Source organism: Aulonocara sp. 'chitande type north' Nkhata Bay, linkage group LG1 (assembly GCF_057382095.1).
Source record: "Aulonocara sp. 'chitande type north' Nkhata Bay isolate Kocher_YH1m ecotype deep benthic linkage group LG1, A_spYH_male_GT1.1, whole genome shotgun sequence".
Taxonomy (NCBI): Eukaryota; Metazoa; Chordata; class Actinopteri; order Cichliformes; family Cichlidae; genus Aulonocara; species Aulonocara sp. 'chitande type north' Nkhata Bay.
This window is the reverse complement of record NC_141344.1, coordinates 33,783,366-33,808,242: the sequence shown is the minus strand read 5'-3', so window position 1 is coordinate 33,808,242 and position 24,877 is coordinate 33,783,366. Positions and strand designations below refer to the sequence as shown.

The 24,877-nt window shown below is 40.5% G+C and overlaps 1 protein-coding gene across 1 annotated transcript in view; it reads left to right on the top strand.

Annotated features, from left to right (window-relative positions):
• The window catches only part of LOC147339415 (protein kinase C-binding protein NELL1-like), a 307,103-nt gene that overhangs the window by 238,557 nt on the left and 43,669 nt on the right, over positions 1–24,877 (top strand). Inside the window, exon 15 of the mRNA XM_086294400.1 lies at positions 23,332–23,427. Within this exon, the coding sequence (XP_086150526.1) occupies positions 23,332–23,427 (96 nt within the window). The remainder of the gene's footprint in view (positions 1–23,331; positions 23,428–24,877) is intronic.

Genomic DNA, 24,877 nt, shown 5'->3' with positions numbered 1-24,877 from the left:
ATTGTCCTGTTAGAACACACAATTTTGTCCAAGTTTCAGTCATCTAGATATTAATTTGTCAAGTTGAAACATTTGGAAGTAGTCGTCCTCATTCATTATTCCATCCATTATGTGCAGTCTACCAGTATCACTGACAGACAAACGGTGCCAGAGGATGATTCTACTGCCAACAAGCAGAGAGCTGCTACAAAACATTAGTTTTACCCCTCCAAACATATCTCTTTGTGGCCAGATAGCTCAGTCTTTGTCTCATCTGACCGTAAAACTATCGTCTAGAAGGTAATTGGCTTGTCCGTGTGGGCAGCTGTAAATTGCAGTCGATGTTGAAAGTGTCATTTTGGAGTGGGGCCTGACTCTCAGTCGACACCCTCTCAGTTCAGTATTTGTTTTTTTCTGGGTTTTTTGGTTGTTTTTTTTCAACTGATGGTCTTGGAATGGGTGATTGTTTAGAAATGGTTCCAAGAGACTATCCCAACTTATCCAAATCTATACTTCTCTTCAAGTTAATAGGCCTTGGATTTTGTCAGGTTAAAAACATTGTAGAGCCCCCAGAATTTCTGTATATATTTGATCATGTATGTGTACTTTCAACTCCATTGGATTGGAGAAAATCCAAAATAAATTCATTCTTGAAAACAATTCTTTTTTTTCTTTTTGAAGTCATTGGAGATGGTGCACTATCATTCCACCCTGGCAAATTACCACAACATTCAAGCCCATGAGAAGTGTTTGCAATCTTTTAATTTTCTTTTTCAGGCCTTTTGGTGTTTCTGAGCTGGCCACTGGTACATTTGGGAATGTACCAGTTTTTTGATTTGGCAAATCCTAAAGCTTTTGATAGTCCTTTGATATTTTTGGTTTCAGCCTAATAATGGCTTCCTTAATTTAAAATTGCACGCCTTGCATGTGAAAAAATGGGGGGCTGTGTATTCAGATGACTGTAATTCTCCAGTTAACTCAGTACTTTTGTTAAACTCCTTGAATTAAAGCTGAAAGCCAGCACCTCAATCATATCTTGCTTGTTTGGTTTAAAATGCACCATGGTGATGTAAAGAGGCAAAATGACCAAAATTGTGCTGTTGTCAAATATTTATGGACTTGACTGCATAGCTTGTATATGTGAAACAAGGTTTTTGATATATTTACAGGATAATATATCAATGGGTGTGAATCATTAAAGGGTTAAAGGATTAAACTCTGTGGAAAAGAGCTATTTCAGGTGATGCATTAACCTCCTAGGACCTGGCATCCACATATGTGGACACCACATTTACTAAATTTTGCTCTACAAGGGCCTGATATCCACTTATGAGGACATTATACTGTTACTGTTCTATCAAAAATTTAAACAAATATCCTCATTATGTGGCTCTCATTTTTCTTAGAAACAAAAATTAGGTTAAAAAAAAAAAAATCTGGTAATTCTTTGTTTTTACATTCATCAGGTCCCAAAATGCCCAAATATCAAAGAGAAATTAAAAATACATGCCGTGAATGAGTTCGGGTCTTAGGAGGTTAAAGTCAGTGTGAAAGTGATTCAATAGGCCGTTTGTCTAAAGGACCCTAATTGCAAGCTTTCTGCTATGTTGAATTGAAAAGAGGAAATGTACTGAGACTTTTTTTTGCGTCTTATACTACAGTGAGTATATTTTCTGGCTATGTTTATCTGAGTACATCTCTTCAGAGGATAAATCTTAACAGATAGACAAAAATCAAGATGCCCATTAAAGACTGTAGGTTTTTGATACCAAGAGTTTTCACATGAGTCAGAAAAGTTAGCCCATTACCTGACTGTCCCCTTGCTTCCTTGCAGCACACCACAGGAGACTATACATGCTTCCCATTTGCTCACTGTGAATTCACTGGATAATTACCTGCTATATTCTAACATAGGTGCAATCAGACAGTACATGGGCTTTGTGCCTGGGAGCTGAGAGGAGAAAGTATGTTCAGTGTATAATATCTGCTAAGCAGATATTATATTCTCACACAATAATATTACATAATAAAATTACACTTGCCGGAGCAGGGAGATGGAAAGATTAAAGAGTTTACATTAAAGACCTGCATCAGCATCGTTTGTCCGTGTTCACATCTGTGTGCTCTACTGCATAGCACTCTGCGCTACCAGCAAGAGTATCTGTTAAACAAAGCGTATACAGTACTTTTCACAGATTTTATATAGTTGAGTATCACCGGCACAAGACTGATTGAAGACAAAAAAAAAAAACATCACAGAGATGATAGAATGAGGACAGCATACTGGATTTTTGCTTGGTGCATTAAATTATATTACAAGAGTGGATGTGATGGAGCTGAACACAAGGGGGGGGGGTCTCTCTTTGCTGCTACATCTAACAGTGGGGAACAGACTAAAAATAATTGCCTCAAATGATAATTGCTACAAAGCTTCAAAAACAAGTAGCGAGTTTTTTTTCTTTTCCTTGTTACAAATTTCTTTTCCACATTTGCAATTAATCATAGCTTCAGATACTGCGGTTTTCAGCCAATTAAATGTTGTAAAACACTGTGCCCTCTAGCACACAACTACACAGCAGAAACTGCTAAATGTGTTGTTCCTATCAAAAAAGGATGAAGGGGAGCAATAATTATGTAAACAGAAAATTAAATGCTTCATACTTATAGAGGAAATGAAGACTGAATTACACTCCTTCCCCCTCCCTCCCTCCCAATTTCTCTTTTCCTCTCATCCCCCCTCTCATCCCCATTCTCTATTTCCCAGAATACATTAGCATGGGTTTACAGCTCGCTGTTAGCTGCTTGCAACATGGTTCCTCTGCGATTAGGTCCGATAGCAAAATGAGAAAAGCACGAGTCAGTGCTTTTGTCCTCTGCGCCACTGTTTAGACTCACTACTCAAATCCTCTCTATTTAAAGCCCCTTTGTCTATACAAACCAGTCCTAGGGAATGAAACGGACCATTAACAAGATTAGCTCACTCATTCTACTGCTGACAAAGGCTCTGCAATAGGCTGCTGATCATTAGGCTGGCAGTGGGAACAATGCTGATCTATAATCTTTTGCCGTGCTTCGATTGAACTATTGTGGCCCATTTATTAGACTCTAAGGGAGATGACATAATGGTAGCCCTTTGTCAACCCAAGAGAGCCGCAATACCAGAGCAATCGGTGGAGGAACGAAAGTAAGTAATGGTAAAAGGAGTCTTAACCCTTCATTTCTTCTTTCTTACAGTCAGTTTGTGCAGTTGGTTGAACTGAAATAGAGCCTGTGGGATGGAGGCCTTTTTGTATGTTTCCAGCAATCATCCCAGTAGCACTAGGCAGGAAGGTGGGTGGCTGCAGGTAGGCTGTAGGTCTCATCAGGTATAAAGTTGAGAACAAATGTTCGCATGTAAATAGCAAGTATGCTTCACAAATGTTTTCCAGTGTAGTAGCAGGTAGCATTTTAGGTGAGAAAATCTTTCAAGCCACAGTGAACACAATCATTTCAAAATCAACACCTGAGCTGCATTCTTAAATTGTGTTTTTGAACCGTAAATACAGCAAGACTGAGCAGAATCAGCACCTACAAATAGGAGCAATAGCTGCGCTTCTCCATCTATTGTGTGTTTTCATAATATCAGCAGCAGCCAAATCTATTGTGTCGTTAACAGTCACCCGAAGGGGCATAGCATTGCTGTAGCAACAATATTAGCCATAATTACTCTCCTGTAATAGAAGCAAGATGTGAGGTATAATCACTACTCAGTCAGTGAGAGAGCAGAAGTAGGTCAGCTGTGGTAGACTGAGTGATTGTGGTGAATGTGCCTGGCCTAGTCGAGCTCCCCTGAGATCACCGAGGCAAGGATCCAGTCAGAGTCCCACCGATGCCACATTACACATCTGTTACACGAAGCTATAAGGGGAAACGTATCAGGTTCACTGTGGTAGGAATCTGCTCAAGTCAAGCCCATGCAAGTGGATATTGGGTATGTTTTGGGGCATGCAACCCAAATGAAGTACTTGTGGAAGTGCAGTTTTTCTAATAAATGCTTGCAGAGGGCGTCTCCAACAGTGAGTCAAAGCCTGTGAAGTCCCATGTTAAAGTTAAACCAACAGAATGAACAATATTTACAGCAAAGATTAAAAATTGTTTTCGGCCCCCTTGAACTTTTCCACATTTTGTCACATTACAGCCACAAACATGAATCAATTTTATTGGAATTCCACGTGAAAGACCAATACAAAGTGGTGTACACGTGACAAGTGGAACGAAAATCATACATGATTCCAAACATTTTTTATAAAGAAATAACTGCAAAGTGGGGTGTGCGTAATTATTCAGCCCCCTGAGTCAATACTGTGTAGAACCACCTTTTGCTGCAATTACAGCTGCCAGTCTTTTAGGGTATGTCTCTACCAGCTTTGCACATCTAGAGACTGAAATTCTTGCCCATTCTTCTTTGCAAAACAGCTCCAGCTCAGTCAGATTAGATGGACAGCGTTTGTGAACAGCAGTTTTCAGATCTTTCCACAGATTCTTGATTGGATTTAGATCTGGACTTTAACTGGGCCATTCTAACACATGGATATGTTTTGTTTTCAACCATTCCATTGTTGCCCTGGCTTTATGTTTAGGGTCGTTGTCCTGCTGGAAGGTGAACCTCCGCCCCAGTCTCAAGTCTTTTGCAGACTCCAAGAGGTTTTCTTCCAACATTGCCCTGTATTTGGCTCCATCCATCTTCCGATCAACTCTGACCAGCTTCCCTGTCCCTGCTGAAGAGAAGCACCCCCAGAGCATGATGCTGCCACCACCATATTTGACAGTGGGGATGGTGTGTTCAGAGTGATGTGCAGTGCTAGTTTTCCACCACACATAGCGTTTTGCATTTTGGCCAGAAAGTTCCATTTTGGTCTCATCTGACCAGAGCGCCTTCTTCCACATGTTTGCTGTGTCCCCCACATGGCTTGTGGCAAACTGCAAACGGGACTTCTTATGGTTTTCTGTTAACAATGGCTTTCTTCTTGCCACTCTTCCATAAAGGCCAACTTTGTGCAGTGCACGACTAATAGTTGTTCTATGGACAGATTCCCCCACCTGAGCTGTAGATCTCTGCAGCTCGTCCAGAGTAACACTGCCCTTTTATTGAGGTTACATGAATATGCATAGGTTCATTAACATATGACGTCTACATACACACAAAGAGTACTTTGGCTTTGTGATGTGTGTGTGTGTGTGTGTGTGTGTGTGTGTGTGTGTGTGTGTGTGTGTGTGTGTGTGTGTGTGTGTGTGTGATCTGTGTGAGGTCAAGATGTGACCCTGTGAAGACTCCCCAAAGCTGGTGCCAGAAGTCTAGCGGGTCCATCTGAACAAAAGGCTCTTATACTTAAAGAGATATACGTGTGTTTGCTATGCCATATATCAGCAAGAGAAGATACGACCTCTCCTAGGAGGTGTGTGATCTTATGCCAGAACACTCTGTAGAGGAGTGAACGCACTCCCCTCTTCATGCTACACAGAGTTGTTACAGACCTCCTAGGATGAGACATTCTTTCAATCTACAAATTATTATACACCTCTAAGCATATATGGTCAAATATTTCTAAGCATAAATGACAATCAACAATACAAAACCTAACAGAGGGCTGACATTAGGAAAAGAGAACTATACATTTTTCCTGTTTCTAGTGTTGATCTTTGTGTGACACAACCCGAAATGGCACAACGTCAGCGTCAGAATCAAATCAACATGGATGTCTTTCTAAAAGTGCCATTTAGCACCAATAATCGAACCGTGGGAAAGCAACAGCAGAACATGTAGAGAGAAATTGAATTACTCACAAAGTGCAGATTGAATTTATAGACATTATGTTTTAGTTTTTCTGTAAACTGCAGTGAGCTGTAGCTCTGAAGCTGTTGAAGTCTCCATTTAGATTTCAACTAATTAAGGTTCATAATAAAGAATAACCCCGTGGCTCAGAGACAGTAAAAAATTTATGTTGGGTACATTTTCTGCTTGCAGTTGTATTTTCACCAGGTAAAAGGTTTGTATATGGAAAATGCATACCAATACACCTGGGAGAAGGAAAGAGACAACTGTGGTTTCTGTTGCAAAATTTACCATCACTTAGCATTCCTTAAGCACACCTACTGGCCCAATAGAAAAATACTAATTTAATTCTTTATATATATTTTTTGATTGATTATATTATATTAATAACTTGAGATCCACTATGCATATACATTTTATAGCCACTGAGGTCTGCTTCAAAACAGCATGACTGTGTTATTGTCAGTCAGTCTTTAATAGGGAAGCTTTGATCACCTTTGTAGCTTTACACCTGCTGTGTTGCTTACTCTCAGCCAGACCCTGTCCCACATTATTGTTAAGATGCAAACTACCATATCAAATCAAATCAAATCACTTTTATTGTCACATCACATGTGCAGGTACATTGGTACAGCACATGTGAGTGAAATTCTTGTGTGCGAGCTTCACAAGCAACAGAGTTGTGCAAAATACAATAATGTAAACAAGCAAAATACAAGAATGGCTACAGCTGAAACTAATAAATATATGTACAATATATAATAGTATATGCATTTCTGGATGTGTATACTAAATATTTTTCTACGTGTGTGTGTGTGTGTGTGTGTGTGTGTGTGTGTGTGTGTGTGTGTGTGTGTGTGTGTGTGTGTGTGTGTACACATATTTTACAAATTAAATAGAGTAAACAATAAATAAAAAATATAAAAATACACAGAGTTGAGACATGTGCAAAACAGTGGCGTTACTGTACAGTATGGAGTGCATAATGTTGAAGTTCCAGTAGTGAAGGTGAGGTGTCTATGACGTGTTCAGCAGTCTGATGGCCTGGTGGAAGAAGCTGTCTCTCAGTCTGCTGGTACGGGACCGGATGCTGCAGAACCTCCTTCCTGATGGAAGTAGTCTGAACAGTTTATGGCTGGGGTGACTGGAGTCCTTGATGATCCTCCCCGCTTTCCTCAGGCAGCGCTTCCTGTAGATGTCTTGGAGGGAGGGAAGCTCACCTCCAATTATCCGTTCAGAGCACCGCACTACTCGCTGGAGAGCTTTGCAGTTGTAGGCGGTGCTGTTGCCATACCAGGTGGTGATGCATCCAGTGAGGATGCTCTCAATGGCACAGTGATAGAAGGTCCTGAGGATGCGGGGGCTCATGCCGAATCTTTTCAGTCTCCTGAGAAAGAAGAGGCGCTGCTGCGCCTTCTTCACTGTTTTGTTTGTGTGTACTGACCACGTAACCATATCTGAGGTTCGCTCCAAGGAAGCAGGTATGTATTTTACTTTTTACTACCTGCTCTAGTAGCCTTAAGAAATTTACTGGGTATATGACTTTGACATTTTAAATAAATAAATACGTACATAAAATAGAGGCTGTTTTAAAACAGAGAGTATTTCATCTGGGACTGAAAAGCACAAAGCTCGGAGGCTCTAGGCTCCAAAACACTTTAGTTCAAATCTGCAGGCCATGGCTGATTTATGGCAGACTGCAGGCTTCACTTGTACACACACACACACACACACACACACACACACACACACACACACACACACACACACACACACACTCAAATAACAAATAGACAAGTAGAGGAAGCATTTGAATGGGATAACACTGTGTGACTGTAGCTGTTTCTCTTACTCACAGCTATTACTGTGGATTTTACTTTAAACAGGTACTTCAGTTGTAATTACTTGTTGAGAAGTGTTAGTTCTGTGCACTTTTAATTGTGCACTGGTGCATTCTGAAAACAAAGTCAATAAGCCAAACGCTGCTTCAGTCCCTACAATAAGGGAAATGTATTTACTGAAAAAGGAGCCCTGAATTATATTCCTTCTACTAGTTATTTGTTTATGTTATACACCACATGTATGTTCTAATTATTGCTGCTTTCAGAGAAAAAAAGCGCACTTGTAAAAGATACAATCAGACAATAGTTCATCAGTCCACATGACAGGATTCACCGTGTATAGATTTATGACAACATGTGGTGTGGTGTGTGTGTGTGTGTGTGCATGCTTTTGTGTATCTGTGTTTTTCCAGGTTCTTCAGCTAATTAATTCATTGTTTTTGCCAAACAGGAAATTTGGCAAGAATAAAGCAGTCTTTTTCTTATTCATATGATATTGGACGTGGTAAATAGCATACCTTGGGTTGCTTCAAAGAGAATTTGCCTTGGATTTAGACACTGATTATTGGGTGTTTTCTACAGACAGAAGCCCCAGGACACAAGGAAAAAAGAGTTATAAACCCAAAGTGTAAAAGTTTGTTTGAGTTTTTGGACTACGATATTCATTATGAGAAGAGATACTTCAGTCACGAACAACATGCAGGCCCACTATACAATGCTGCTATGATAGCATATTAAAAACGGGGTAAACCTGGAGTGTATGGATATGTAGTTGAGACCTCATTGTTTTTGACAAACTGAAAGAAATAAAGCAGCAGCCATCTCCTGAGAGGATGATATGATCGTTTCTGTTCTCCTCACTATCTTTTAATAGCAGCTGCTCTTCTACCTGATGTGTCTTTCACCATTGTGGGGCTCACACACACACACACACACACACACATCCAAATCAGTGTCTCATTCACAGTCTGTTTCAGTGCAGATTTCTAAGCTGTCGCTTCAATCATCTTATTTCTCCTCGTTCTTGTCTTATCATCTGTTTCCCATTGCTAATCCATCATCTGTCTATTCCACGTGCTGTCAGGATGATAGGTCTACTACTCAGTAAGACTTTTTGCTTGTTATCATTTTCAGCGTATTCGTGGTGAGTCAGCGGAGAGATACAGATACACTTTTCTGTCTACAGAACTACAGCTTATTCAAGTTTTCCAAACCAGTTTTTGGGGAGTGACGATAAAGATGCGGGAAGTACAGAAAAGTCCCACACGTATTGAAACTGATTTTACTTCATGAGTGAGTACAGTAGGATGGAGTTGGAAATGGCTCAGCAGTGCTACAAAAAAAAGTTACAACTGACAGTTTAATAACTAAAGTTTCCCTTGATTTTACTTCCATATGGGTCAGTCAATGAAAATCAGCACGTGTGTCATGATCCTGGGTCTTCGATCAAGCGTTTTGTGTTTTGTTTTGTGTATTGTTGTGATATATTTTGGTTTTTGGTTGTGTTCTTCCTCAGTTTAATGTTTCGTCATTTCTGTCTGTGTTTTCCTCTGTGTAATTTGGTGTTTTCTGGTGTGCGTTGTCGCCCTCTCTGGTTCCCCTGCATCTATCGATGGCTCCCTGCACCTCCGTTTGTGTCTCAAGGTTTCAGGTTAGCTTTATTCTTAGTTTTCCCAGTTTAGGTTTTGTCAGTTCTGTTCTTGCCACCCTCGCCTTTTGTTGATTGCTGTCCTCCTCAATAAAGCTCACTCTCATCTTAAGCTGTGCTAGCACTTTGGGTCCTTTAATAATTTACACACGACTTGCCCCGCAAACCGTGACAGAGTCCCTCCTGGCCCCCTCACAATTCACAGATTTCAATTTTAAAACCTTTTTTGTACAACAACTGTAAAGTAATGATGCCATGCAAACCTTCATAGTGTCAAGATTTTGCAACAAGCTGTCCCTGAAGTACAAACGCCTAGGTTGAAATTTGATTATTTATTTTTTTGCGAGGTCTTATTTTTCCCACCTTTTTTTTCCTTTTTTTTTTTTAATCCTCATAACTAGTTGCTACCACTACTACTGTGCAAAACACTTTCTTTCTTAATATCTTCCTTTGAAGCAGTCAGACTTGCCTGTCATTTTTGTTAAGTGGTCTTTAGCAGTATTTCTCCAGGCTTTCTTAAGCTCTTTCTGAGTTTTTCCTTGGACTGCTTTTTACTCACTTTCAGTCCAGTCCTCATAGCTCACTGTTTCCAGTTGGTGTGAAAATAGAATCAATTGGAAATTTTTGGTTCAAATCATTTTCATTATGTACAGAAGGCATCCAGACCGACACACAGCAGCCTTGAGCCATAAAACAGAGTGGAGGCTCTATCATGGTTTGGGGTTCCATTTCAGCCACTCACGTTGGGAAAAGTACCATCAGACTGACCATGCAGCACCATGTGAAAACCATCCACCATCCATCTAAACCACCATGATTGGCAACAGTTTCATTTTTCAGCATGATAGTGATCATAAATACATTGCCAATGCAGTAAAAGCATACCAGGATATAAGGAATGCAATGGAACAATAGCAGTCACGGACTGGCTTCCCCAAAACCCAGACCTCAAGCCATGTGTGCTCATCTTGGCAAAGAATAGTAAAGAAGGCACCCATAATCCAAAGAAGAGGGAATTATTTGATCCACTGCTGAATTTTATATATAACGCGCTTCCATTCATTTTGCACTTTTCAATAAACCACTGCAGCTATTACCTATTTTCCTACAAAATGTTAAGAAATAAGGAGTGGCTCTAGAGTTTTGCACAGCATTCTAAGTACAGGATTTCATCTCATTTCTCTTAGGGACAGCATAATTTTCTCATGTATATACCTTTTTAAAACCAATGATTGTAGTCTACTGTGGATACTACCTCAGGATTTCAGTGAGGATGAAGACTCATATCTCAAACTGATCAGTTTGTGTGTGTTTGATGTTTCTGGTGTTGTGAAAGAGTGGGACTTAAAAAAGAAATGATCTTATAGTGCGAAGTGTCTGTTTGTATTGTTATGTAAACAAAAAGGAGAGAAAAAAAATGCCATGTTTGAAATAAGTGAAATTTTTTAAACACAACCCTCCGTGTGAAATCGAATTCATCACTATATGATATGCATCCCTCCTCCAGCTTCCAGCAGCATGGGTCATGGGTAATTCTGCCACTACATCTCGCCTCTCAGCAGTAAGCGTCATGTTATCAGCGAGGCAGAGGCAGCAGCAGAGGTTGGAGAAGACAGTGGTGTCAGCTGCCTACCTGTGTGTGTCAGTAATGGATTCAGATACAGGGAGTCGCACATCCCATGCCGCCCTCTGTTATGAAAGCTCCTCACATCCAGCTGCCAAGGGCGTCCCTGCTCCTCACCCCTCCCCTCCCCCTCACTGTGCTGATAGGTTCATGCCCCCCATGATTCTTCAGCAGATGAAAATAGATAAAATCATCCAGACATGGCGTGAACTGACAGTTAATGTTTGCCACACACTGATTCAGTTGAAACACAGACAGTGAGTTGAATATATTTCTATTTTTATTTGCTTCTTATTCACTTATTCAGTATTCAGCAATAGCATTTTTTTAATACTTAGGAAACTGTATAACAGACAAAACTCACACAACAGAGATAATTCTCTTACCATGCTTATTATTTGTATTCCCCAAACTTCATATTGGACTTTGCTTCTACTTAAAAATAAAGTAAATATACAGTCATCACTACGCCCACACTAGCATCTAAGCAGATAAAAAAATATTACTGATACTAATTGCCGGCTTTGTTGTCATCCTAAAGAATCGCACATAAGTTTCATAATTTTATGCCAGTACCTAATAAATGTATTCACCCACACAAAAGGATGTTAAAAACCCAGCTTTAAATACAAGCTTAAAGCTTTCTTTAAACGTGTGTTTCTGAGCCACTCGTAAGAAGTGGAAATGAGCTAAAAAGACAACACCAACACAGCATCACCTGTTAATTTCTTAGCAAACGTTGGCTCATTTAAAAATCCGGCAGAGACACAGCGACGCTAACATCCATCTGGAGATGTGTCTGCACAAGCCTGACTAACTATTCGCATTATACCCAACCGTCTTAGTCTGTTCTATAGTCTCAAATAAGCATTTTTGTGGGATTAACTTTCAGATCTCATATCCTGTAGCTTTTTTTCTCATTTCAATTGACTCTTCCCATTTAGAAGTACTATAATTAGTTATATCCATACTTAAACCCATTACAAGAGCATATCATTTTTATACTTATTCAATCTGAGTACATAACCCAGCAGCTCATCAGGTACATGTATAAAGCTGAGTGTAAGGTAAAGCAAATGCAAATATTTTCACAGCACTCTCTTATTTTTGGATATTATAAAAGTGTGACTCTGGATTAGGGTTGACTGGAAGTGGACGTGCATCTTGGGTAAAGGACCCGCTCATTTTATAGTGGCATCAAGCAGACTCGTGCGGTAATGGATATCTGTGTACACAAGAAAATGGAGTTGTATTTCTGCGCCTGAAGTGTAATGCCTGGAGAGAGAACACAGCGCGTTGAATGCTTTTAAAGTGAAAACCAAGAATCCCAGGGGAGCATTTAAGCGCTGACAGCTGTTTTACATCTAGAAAATGTGGCAAAAAAAAAACTTTGTCAGTTTGCTTGAGGTTTGGTTTTTTGCTTTTTGTTTTGTTTTTTTTCTTTGCTTGTCTGATGAATAAACAAATGGCACCTCTGCGTTAGCTCAGTCCTCTGCTGCCATCTGCTTCTGCAGGCAACCTTTCAAACTGTCTTTGCTCAAACACTTTAGCCATGTGTTCACAGGTGCACTTAAATGAAAGCCTGAAATGAAAGGTTGATCAGGCCGTGCTTGTAATGATGATTGTGAATGAAAGTATCTGACTTTCTTTTCACCGTCCCAACATCCACAGTGAGATAGTAGCAGGTCCCCCCTGCCTTCCCCAAAACTGCTTTGTAAGTTTCCCTAAAATCGCTGGTCACTTATCTGCATCTTTCACACTCCTCCAGCCCTGAGCATTCTGAAATGTGAGGAGGCTCGTTCCAGAGCGTGGAATCTCCTGAACCACCTGGCAGAATTAAGTGTTGTGTCAGCAGTATTGATCAACCACCCCTTCAACCCTCTGCAGATACATTATGGCAGTAAAAATCTCCCTTAATGTGTCTTTAATCCATGCCGACTGCCTGGCGCAAGTCCTTATTGTCTTGTAAGTGCAGTCATTATCTGTGATGTTCAGTAAATGCCCAACAGAGAGTACAGCCAAGGGTGAACTACTGTTACTCTGATGCATAGTAAAGTGAGGCATTTGTATGAGTAAATGGATTGGCATTAATTCCTTCTTAGCTGCACTTTTGGCCTGCTCAGCACTTCCTTGCAGGCTGCCAGTGGACTTCTAACTCTGCATTTAAGCCTGCTGCTATGCATTCATATAAATGGAAGCAAGACAGACAGACAGACACACACACACACACACACACACACTGCAGCAGGAGAAAGAGGGAGGAGGCATTTTTCTTCCTATGAGATGAAGGATGTTGAAGAGAGAGAATATAGTAGAAGATGTTGAGCCTCCATTATCTGGATACCCCTGCGTTCCTCTGTCAGAACTAATAGATGTTGTTTTCAGGAAGGCTCCTTTATATTGTGCATAATCTCTTTCCCTCTGTGATATCAGCACCTGTTGGAAGATATGAAAGGATCTGAGAGTGGAGGCTAAGGTTTACATTTAAAACTTTCAGGGCATAGATTGATTGCTGCAGACCAGAGCTGTTCAACATCTTTGAAGAGGATGCTAGGAATAAGGTGGATTGGAAGCTGTGGCTAACTGAACCAACTGTAAAAAGAAAGATTTTACTTCTAAGGCCCTTTTTTTGGTAACGATCTTGAAAAAAAATGTTAATTTATAATTAATGCATCTTTAGTAGTTTAATTACCCTTAAAAACTTAAAATATAATTAATAGTGTTTAATAATCAATAATGTATGTGTCATTATTCCTTAAACTTGATGAGTGATATGTTGCATCATGTATTGTGTCACAGCTGTTAAGAAACAGTAACAGTTCAGTTCTGGCAGCATGAGAACATTATGACTTTTATATAGTGTTTTCTTATTCTAAGTGACCACTCAACATTTTAAACACACTCACCGGCCACTTCATTGGAAACATCTACTGAACTGCTTTACAGTGCAACCACCTAATATGGCAATCACATGGCAGACGATCAGTGCAAGACAAACTGCTCAAACTGAGTATCAGAATGAGGAACTAAGGTGATTTTAAGTGACTTCTGTGCAGGTAGCATGATTCTTGGAGCCAGATAGGTTGGTGAGTACTACACAACGTACTGATCTCCAGGGATTTACCTGCACAAGCAGGAAAATGTCTAGGGTTTACAGAGAATGGGCCAAAAATAATGTTATCTGGTAGAAAATTATTTGTTAATGTCAGAAGTCAGAGGAGAAAGGCCATGCTCCTTTGAGGTGATAGGAAGACTACAAATGACCTCTCCTTACAATCAAGGTGTGCAGAAGAACAGTTCTTAATGCACAACAGTCTCTGAAGACGCTTCCTCCAAGGAAGGTACGTAAATGGGGTTAACGAGATCCTCGTAGCATTTTGTCTACCACCCAACTTTATCCTCAGCTGAAGTCAGTAGCACCCAACTCCCACTGTACACCATTTGAACAGAGCACCACTTTCCTGGGTCACCTGATGATTTGCCAGAATCAATTAGTGGCCAGCTGAAAGTCTTGTTCCATCCTAAACTCACTTTCATAGTCCCAAATGCTTACCAAGCCCAATAAGACTCTCTTAGGCTAATGGCTCCCATCAGCTATGGTGCCCACCATCAGGTTTGGTGATTATCACCATAACAAGCATCAACCACCCTTTGGTTAATATGGAGATCCAAAACATTGTCCATTGAGTCTCAATAGTCCCAGCCTCACTTGAAATTTTATTGAACTTCTGCTGGAGGTGGGAATTGAAGTGCTCACCAGGACCTGCACCAGATGCTCCCAGCACAACCTCTCTAAGTCCAGTATCCTCCCCCACCAACTGATACATCTCAGTTGATATCCAACTCAGGTGATCAGTTGGTAGCTCATTTCCTCACTTCACCCGAATGTCCAAAGCTTGTGGCCGCAAATCTGAAGAATATCCAGTGAGTGGCAGTTCTCTGGGGGAAAATGCAAAATTAGTGATTGACCTGCACTAAGGTGTCCTGGTCTCAAATGCACTTACAAACACCCTGATGCTTGATCAGGTGTCCCTTATGGACAAACTGTGATTGGCACAAAGGCACAATAATAAAACAACACTGGAGACTACATCAAACAGGCTGTTTTTCTCAATTGCGCCCTTTCAGGTCTCGATATTATGGCCTGTGTGTGTGTCTCCAACACAAGTCTCCCGGTGGAGTACTCTCCAGTGCCCTACTCGGTAAATCCAAGAAGGCAGGGTTCTCTGAACTGTCATTCTCCACATAAGTGTAAATGACAGAACAAGAGCCAGAGCCAATTACCCCACCTAAAGGTTAGGGAAGCAACCCTCCCATCCAGTGGGGAACACCCCAAAATATAGGCAGCAAACTAAGGGGATACAAGTATACCCACCCCTGCCCACCCCTCTGACGGAGGGCAATGAATGATTGGAGCACAGTCCAACTCATCTTCAGGGATCTGAAGAGGCACAGGCACAGATCATAGGCCCTGTGTTGCATGATTATATAATTATTTTCTCTTTCCCTTTACATGCGGCATTGCAGAATGCAAAATTAAAAGTACTGAAAATTAGATATTTCAAATTTGATAATTATTTAACAATTTCTTACTATGACTTCATTATCAAAAAGGCTAACAATGTTCTTATCAGTTTTCATTTTTCTGTCATAGAATTCCAAAGCTCGCCTTTCCCCTTTCACACCTACTTGAATTTGTCGAGCATTCATCTTTCTCAACAATATTCCTGCTCCTAATTCAGAGATGGAACCTTGGACACCCAACGACCGTGAATATGACTGTTAGCCACGGCACAGAGTGGAATGATTTCATTCTTGCCACCCACTGGAAAGCAATCTAGGCCTGTAATGGGAAACTCAAATAGCAAATCTGTGGGTATAAGCATGTCTTGAGAAGTCACGAGTCAGCAACAGGCTCAGTTAAGCAATGAGATAGTTTAGCAGGAGGTCAAGAGACTTACAATTAAAGGAGGGCACTTTCTTTCTTGGAGCTCTGGGTCAGTCTATTTGTCGCTGTGGTGGGTTCTCATAATGACATGTAGAGGAGGCAATTAAGGGAAGAGCTGGAGAGGTGGAAAAGTGGGGAAAAAAAGAAGAATTTATTGAATGTTTAAAAAAAAGGAAGGGGGGGGGAAGATTATGGAAAGAGGTGAAGTGCTGGTGAGATACTTTGTATAAGCCAGCAGTGAGACTAGAGTTTTAGAGGCTTGAGAACTGAACCTTCAAACAGTAAATATAAGGTTTTGGTGTCAGAAGGGAGGAAAGGGGAATCACTTTCTGCAACCACAATCTAAGGAGGTGGCACAGGGTACAATACAATTCTACTGCTCTTCTTTGTCTTCTATATGGTGCCATTCCATTGAAATGGGATGTTCCCTGCTGTTTGTTGAACAAGAGCGACACATTGCTATTCTTTTCTCAATCTTATTCGGAAATGGAAAACCATCAGTACCACACATTATATGTATGGTGCATGTAGAAAAACAACAAGAGCTGTAAACAACTGGCTTCTCATCTCAAAGAACGCCTCCACACCACAAGATCTATCAGGGCAAATGAAAAAAAAAAGGCCTCGAGCAGACCTTCCCAAAGTGTGGGGCCCGCCCCCTAGGGGGGCGCAGAGCCATGGCAGGGGGGGGGGGGGGCGGTATGAAAAGGAAAAAACAAAACGCTTGGACACTGCTAGCACGGGGCGCCCGCAGAAACGTAAAGCAGGAGATGAAGCATAGCTGAATATGTTTCCAAACCAACTTCATTCTAAGCCAAAGACTAGAAAATCTGGTGAAGCATATCTTCCCTTTGGTTTCACCTGCACAAGTGCCAAGGTAAGTCTCCCCTGCAGAATTGATTTTCCCTTCGTTGGGAGCAGTGCTGGGCTCTTCAAATCACGGACAAACAGTATCCCACATTCGTGATTTTTAGTTCACAAACACTTCTTGTAATGACTAACTACTCCTGACATTTTAGAGATGTTAGCTCTTTATACAGTAAAGTTACAGCAGGATACAAATAATATCAGGCTGATCCTGCCACGATTTGTTCCCCCGGTTCAAATCACAGACAAACAGTATCCCACAGCTGTTTATGTTTTTAAACCCATTTTGCACACAGAGGCATTTTTTGAAAAATGTATTGATAGCAATGTTGAATATTATTACGCAGGAAAAAACAACTACACGTAAAATAATCACACCGTGACGCCTCTGCCTTTCTAATTGGAGGGACAGTAACTGCGTGTAAAACCTGCTGATTAACAGTATTTTGTCTCTATCTGCCATTCTGCAATTCATCTCATGTAAACAATAACGTGGTGCACAGCGTGACGTGAAAAAGGGCACATACCTTTGACGTTGTGTGACGAACTCTGTATTCCTCCTCCACACGTAAACGCAAAAAAGGAGTTTTAAAAATCTCAGTTTCCGGTGATTTGAAATGCCGTTTGCGTGTGGACGAAACAGCTTTTTTCAAAAATACCTGTGTAGGTGTGGATGTACTGTAAAAGATTTAGTAGTTTATTTTATTACTACCTGTAATTTATTGCAGAGTACTTGTATTTGCTTAATTGTTTATTAAATGTTTGAGGTGTAAAATAAACCGCAATGGAGCAAAATATGGGTGTGTGTCATAGCTGGACTGGCATTTGCCCGGTGGGCCGCTGGCGATTTTTTTGTTTTTATGGGCCGATGGATTTTTTTTTAGGAAGGGTATATATAATGAAAGGTGTTGGATTGGGTAATTGGTCATGATCGACTCTGGGCTGGACCAATTACAGCCGAGGAGACGGATTTACCCTCCCCCTTGTTTAGCAATCACGTGATTTTCGCGCATTGCATGCCGGGCACTAGTGGCAAAACAATCCAAGTACCGCATCAAATGCAAGCATTTGCAGCACCGCTAAACGTTCATTCTCCGGTTCCAATACCTTCTTGTTTTTTCTTTGCCGCACAAAAAAGGAATGTACAAAACAAAAGGAGAACAATGCCGGTCCGTACAAAGACAGACTCGACGAAAAGACAAAGAAAAGATACGAGAAAAAATCAAAGGAGTGAAAGGGTCAGACCCTTACGAGCACACAGAGTGGACAAAAGACGTTAGCGTGCTGCCCAACTTTCACCACGCTCAGATTTATAATTATACGCTTCTTGGAGTGAGTGCATACACTCATGAAGTTTAGTAACTTCAGGCCACTGCAACAAGCCCAGGTACAGTTTACTGACGGATGGGTGCAGGACCTTGAAATGCACCGTGTAGAACGAAAGACCATCGTACGAACAAAGGTAAGTTTACCAGTCTCACAAATCGTCGTCATAAATACACATTCGTTAACAGTTTATTAATATAACCTTTGAGCTCAACGGTAATTAATTAGCAGTGGAAATAATTTCTGGTTCATTACAGAAATGTAGCAGTGACAATAATATTGTATGTTGTAATCGCACTGGAGAATTAGTGATACAAAACAACTGTTTTATCCTGTGAATAAAAGTATATGTTTTTGTCAATGTACCATAATAACAGAAGCGAAACGCAATATTGTGTCAGGACAATTCACTATTTATGCACAATAAACAAAGGAGCATAGCGCGACAATTTCTGTTCAGCGCCAGACTTGCTTGTAACCTATATCACCAATTATGTTAAGAAAAATGACGTATTAACTACTACAAAACTCTGACCTTTGTGGGAATGCTTGGAGCAGACTAACCTGTGAGCTGGAGTGTTCTGGGACGGTATATTTGGTATATCCAGACCATCCGTCGGCTCTTACTTCGGAAACATGGCTTAAATTTCTCTTCAACGACGTAATCCGATTAAAAAAAAACGATCTCTTTACCCGTCGGCTTCCCGTGGCTGTCATGCAACCGGCAGTTAATAATACAACAGCTTCTTGCCATTTTTTGGGTTTCTTTTTATCGCTGTGTAACTGAGTTCGCTAGTACCTCTTGCCACAAGTTCCCAGAATCCTTTGCGGTTTTACCCCTGAATGACGTCACATTTTCAATCTTTATCCTGGTGGGCCGGTCTCTAGTCAAAATGCCCGGGCCGATTTTTTGTCCCAGTCCAGCCTTGGTGTGTGTGGTTGGAGGATGTGTTAGTGCGTGTGCGTGCGTGCGTGCGCGGGGGGGGGACATTTTTCTTGTAAAACAAAGGGGGGCCCAGCAAAAAAAGTTTGGGAACCACTGGCCTAGAGCAAGATGTACCTCCAGAGAAAAGTATACAGCCAAGTCCTGTCTTTTAGCACTCCAGTATACCGAAGATGAAACCACACCCACCTGTCACTGAAAAGCTGCTGTGTTCTTAATTATACATAACGTTAAGCCTCAATATAATTAAAAGGGGTGAATTGTGTAAATGTTCACTTTCCATACAGCTGCCATGAACAGGCAAATAATTAGCTGTAGAGACTGTAACAGGTTTTTTTTAATAATAAGCTATAAACATGTGCTCTAAAAGTGGCCGTTCTAACACGTACTTTATGGTAATTGAGTCACATTTAGTGCCTCAAGTAGTCACTTGATGAAGTGTAGTTTTCAGCAATTGCATAGCAACTTAATTTTTCAGCCTCAGAGGTTTCTCATTTTATTATACTGCATTTTTTTAAATGGGAATCACTGACAGGTATTGCTTTAATTTTTGGGGGCTGGTACTGTGTTTCACTCAAGACAGCAAAGTCTTACACTAATCTTATTCTTGTTATAATATCGGTTTATTACAGTATATTTAACTTTATCAGTCCTGCTTAAAGGCTTTTTAAAAAAAAAAAAAAAAGTCCAATAGGTTTTTTTCACATTTTCATTCAGCTGTTGGACTGGATTCCACGCATTTACTCATTAACACACTATTACCAGTAAGCATGAGCAAAAGTTCTGGATTAAAAGTTTTAGTGTTGGCTTAATTCATCCAGCTATTTCTTGACAGGAATTAAAATACTGGAGGCAACTTGAAACCGAGGCTTGTTTTTTGGAAAGAAAACTACTGCCTTCAGTCATACAGCACGCCCACTCCCAGTGAAGCCCCCTCATCTTTGGAAGTCATTAGTTCGACAGGCAGGCGGCATTATGCTGATGGCGGTGAAATGATAATTAGAGTTGGAGATAGATTGAGTCAATATAAGTGTAATTAATTTTTAAGTGTGAGGTTTATTAGTAGAGAGGCGATCAGGCCACTAATGAGGGCCTGATAGAACTTCTTAAATAGTGCAACCAGATTAATAGCTTCTGGCAGTAGAATCTACTTTTATTTATTTGCTGCATTTGTTTGTATATTTAGGCCAACACTGGGTTGATCATTTGTGCTGACAAATGAGCTTTCTGTGTATTCATAAACCAAATGGAGACAAGCTGCTGCACAGATTACACACAGATATTACACTCACATACCCTATGTCTGTGACTTTAAATAGATTTTTTTTCTGCCCATTAAGGCTCATCTTTTTAATCGTGTCATTAATTAAGCTTAGAAATACTTAATGAACTTGCTCAATTAAGTCTGCCCTCTTTTTTGGTTTAATCCTCGCTTTAAGCACTGACTGACTGTCCTCTCTCCCTGCACCCACCCTTTACATCTGTTTTGTGGAGGATATTTCTCTGCCAGCGCTCCTCAGACATCCTCTTCTCCTTTGTGTTGGTGCTTCACAGTGTGTACACTCGTTGAACAAAATACAGCCATTTCCGCTGCTAGCCTGCTTCTAGGAAAAGGCTGTAAGAATGTTGGGAACACATGCGCTCACATGAGAGATTTCCAAATCACTGCTAAATGAGGAGCAGTTACTTTAATTATTTTAGATTCTTCCTTGCGGACATGGTTTGCAGACCGATGACCTCTAGTGTTAGTGAAAAAATGATTCTCTTTTAAACTGTGTGATAGTGTTATACTAATATCAATCAGGAATTTACCCTGATATATACCAAGAATTAATTAGGCCAAGAATTAATTTTCAATCCACTGATCACTGTTTACAAATGCTGGTGGTTTATTATTTGAAAAAAAAAATCTAATAAAAGGCTAAAACATCTGATGATAGCTGTGATTGCATTCCAACAAATAGCATCCTGGACCAAACTCAATTCATTTGAACTGAATCAGCTACACAAGATGAACACCAATGAATTCTCACATTGCCTCGCCACATAACCCCAGACCACAGTAGGCCATCTCATCAGTACTGACCTTTCATGGAAAACAACGCCATATTATCAGTAGAAGAACTGTAAAATCTAATAAGCTACCAGTATCTAAAACAAATGCAACCTCACTGCATTAGAAGAACTAACAACAGTTTACTTCAGATAGCTAAATCAGGCAACCTGTTCATTGTGAGTGCCAGTAAGCAGTACTAAATGAATTAGTTCAACTGGCGTTTATGGCATAATTAACAAATTCATTTAGTATGACTCTCTCTGAAAAATCAAGTCATTCAAAGTGCTGTGACCTCACAATGAACAAGCTGCCTTAACTGACGCAAACTTAAATGAAGGTAAAAAGTTTGCATATATCTTTAATAAGTGTCAGCAACTTATGACGTCTGTCAAGGAGGTTGTGTTTTTGTAGTCTTTGCGTGTCACTGGTAATCTGTAAATGCAATAGCTCAAAAAGTTTCAAAGGAAATTCTGATGAAACTTTGTAGGGGTGTAGAGTGGGGTCATATTAGTAAATCTATTAAAATTTGACATGCATCCATCAAGGTCTTCAGGGTCAACTTAAAAAGCCTTATAACTTGTATGTGTTGCCAACATATAGAAAGAACCAATGTAAAGATTTTAAATATGATGTCAAATTTGACCTCTGACCTTTCCTTCAAGGTAAATACATGATCTTAAGGCCAACAATAATATAATAATAATCTTATATATAATCTTCTTTGGTTTTGATAACATATAGGCATATAGGGAATGATTTATGGGGATAATAAATGTCACGTTACTTTAGACCTCCAAGGTCAAATGAGGTCAAAATTCCCATAAAATCTCTTTTATCTTTAAAACTATACTTAAAATCCTACTGCCTTTGTTTTATGATACTCATATATGGTAAATAAATGGTAAATGGCCTGTATTTATATAGCGCTTTACTAGTCCCTAAGGACCCCAAAGCGCTTTACATATCCAGTCATCCACCCATTCACACACACATCCACACACTGGTGATGGCAGCTACATTGTAGCCACAGCCACCCTGGGGCGCACTGACAGAGGCGAGGCTGCCGGACACTGGCGCCACCGGGCCCTCTGACCACCACCAGGGTGGGGATTATAAACATAGCATTATAGTTTGCTGCCAAATATCATGTCACGTTTAGCCTCTGACTTCACTTTCCTATTTCACGTCTGCTTTTCTTTCAAGTTGACCCCAAAATGTGTTATACATCTAAAGAAAGTATAGTATTCAAGCAGGGCTTTTTTGAAACAGTCGTGTCAATCTTTTTGCAGGGCACTGGAAAATGATCAGAGTTTTCATGTAAGCACTTGTGTTATATTCTTGCTTGGCACCGTGGTGGAAAAGTTATCATAATGACCAAGCACAAAAAAAAAGAAGTGAGGCAGAAATTCAGTACGTGCTTAGGATTTTATCACATTGAGGAACAACAGCAGCTCAGGTGGTGCTGCAGGTTGTCCTTGACACAGATCTCATCCTGATGTTCAGGTCAGCTCCTTGCACAGTTGCCATGTGTGTGAGTGGTTGAAACTGTAAAGTGTTCCTGCTGTTATGTTGATAGATAGATGTGCTAACGTGAAATCGGCCCCATTTGCTAGTCGCACATAATAAGAACACATATTTTCCTTGCTGCATTTTGTACCTTTGCTGTCCAATAGTCAGTAAAAGTGCATGCATCCACTGAAGGATACAGTAGAATTTTTAGTGCCATCTGGTTACTGGTTCTTTAAACGTGTTTCACTTTCCTCAGTCGCTAACTTGGTCTGATTTTCTGAACTGTACAGTAAATGTGCTGTAAAGCTTAAAAGGCAAAAGACAGTCATTTATCCGTTGCTCGTAACAAATTGCAAAAAAATGCAACTTTCTCCTTAAAAGGCAACACAATGTTCAGCCATCCTCCCAGAAATTTGATAGTTTTTTAGCTGCCTTTTACATGACCACTTGAAAGCACACTTTTCTCTCAGATATAAATCTGAGGCAAGGTTACAGTTTTGATCTGTCTTTTTTTTGTCTTCTTTATAATGAACAAACACTGCAGCATAAAAACCACCATTTCTAAGCCCGTGTGAATGGTGAGCGTGAGTAGTCCCTCCCAGAACTGTTAACGCATCTTGTAAAGATAGTCAGGGGAGCTTTTTGTAGCGTGTAATGCTTTTACAACATCACAAAAACCGCAGGATTTCAAAGGCTTTTCTGTGGCTGTGCTATTCGGGTCACAGAGGGGGGAAAACACAAAAAACTGAACTAATATATTTTTGGTTTCTCTTTCTAGCCTTCTGTGAGGAGGGATGCCGAAGCGGCGGGACCTGTGTGTCTCCCAACACGTGTGTCTGTCCCTCGGGATTCACGGGACACCGCTGTGAGACAGGTAAGACCTGAGGACATCACCTGACCCCACACCTCTCATCTGTCCAGTTTGTTCAGCCGTCTGTCCCAATTAAAATCTGACACGAGCATCACGTTGTTTTTATTGACTTTCAGGAATGACATCGGCAGGATGGTCATTAGATGTTTTCTTTTCCTACTTCACTCTACACACACACACACACCTACACACACACACACATTTTCATGCTCTGGCTTTAAAGTGTTGTTTAAATTGGACACTGCAGAGATTGAAGCTCCCAAGAGAGTCATAGAAAGAGTCAGCTAATTGTTCCCTACCTTCCTCTTCTCCTTCCTTCCACCTTCTTCCTTTCTCCCTCTCCTTTTTCACTCTCCCCATCATTTCCCCCAGTTGTCCTTCCTCCTTTCTTTTCTTTCTTTTCATTTTCTCCTCCTTTGTCTTCTAACTTCTCTCGTTTCTCCTTCCTTATGTCTTTTTCCAGTTTTATAAGCTACTTCTCTTTACCTCTTTTGCTTCCTTTCATCCTCTGCCCTCCTTCCCTGACCTCTTCTTGGCTCTCCTCTGCTTGCTCATTTTCTCCTTTCCTCCTCCACCCTTGTCCTTGTCTTTCTTTTTACCCCCCCCCCCCCCCCCCCTTCCATTTTCTCCCCAGATTCTGTTCTTGCTTTCCCCTTGTTCTTTTTATTCCTATTAGCTTACTCCTTTACCTCTCTTGTCCATCTATCTCTACTTACACAACCTCTGTCTTCCTCTCGCTCCTGTCCCATCCTCCCCTATGCCATTAAACCTCCCGTCTCTGTGGTCTAATTTCGCTGAAGTGATCAACCTGCTCACATGGAGCACAGGAGTCACGGGTCAGCTATTTGTAGCATGTTGCCATGGTTTCTCTTTAGATAGGTCAGATAAAACCTTCATATTTTTACATATTGAATACATCATTTGTGCTGCTGTCAGTCAGCCTCCTAATATGTAAGTGTAATGCAGAGGAAGATTCTCTTTGCTGTTTTATTTTGTGTGTGTGTTATCTTCATCACACATTTTAGACCAGCACCAGTGTCTTGAAATTAAATCCACACTGTGCATATTGAACTGATCAGACTTAATTAGGCTGTATAGCACATCTTCATTAGGAGGGAAAAATCTATGGGCATGATAATTTAACTCATTCCAAGTCTGATCTCAGAAAGCAGCCTAACTCTGAAGGCTCCAAACTGTAGTCAGCTACTCATGAGGATAACCAATCAATTAAAAATAAAAGTTTCAAGACCAGACAAGAAAGAAAGGTATCGTGCTTGAAATCATGAAAGACAGAGACACTATTGGTTTGATTTCAAATGTTCATAAGGCTTAATTTGTTTCCTGCACTGGGTCTCCCCTGGTGGCGACCAGTCTGCTGTTTCCAGCTTAAAAATGGATCCCATGTTCTTTTAGGACACGTCTCTCCCTGCGATGCTCTGATCCAGAGTATACC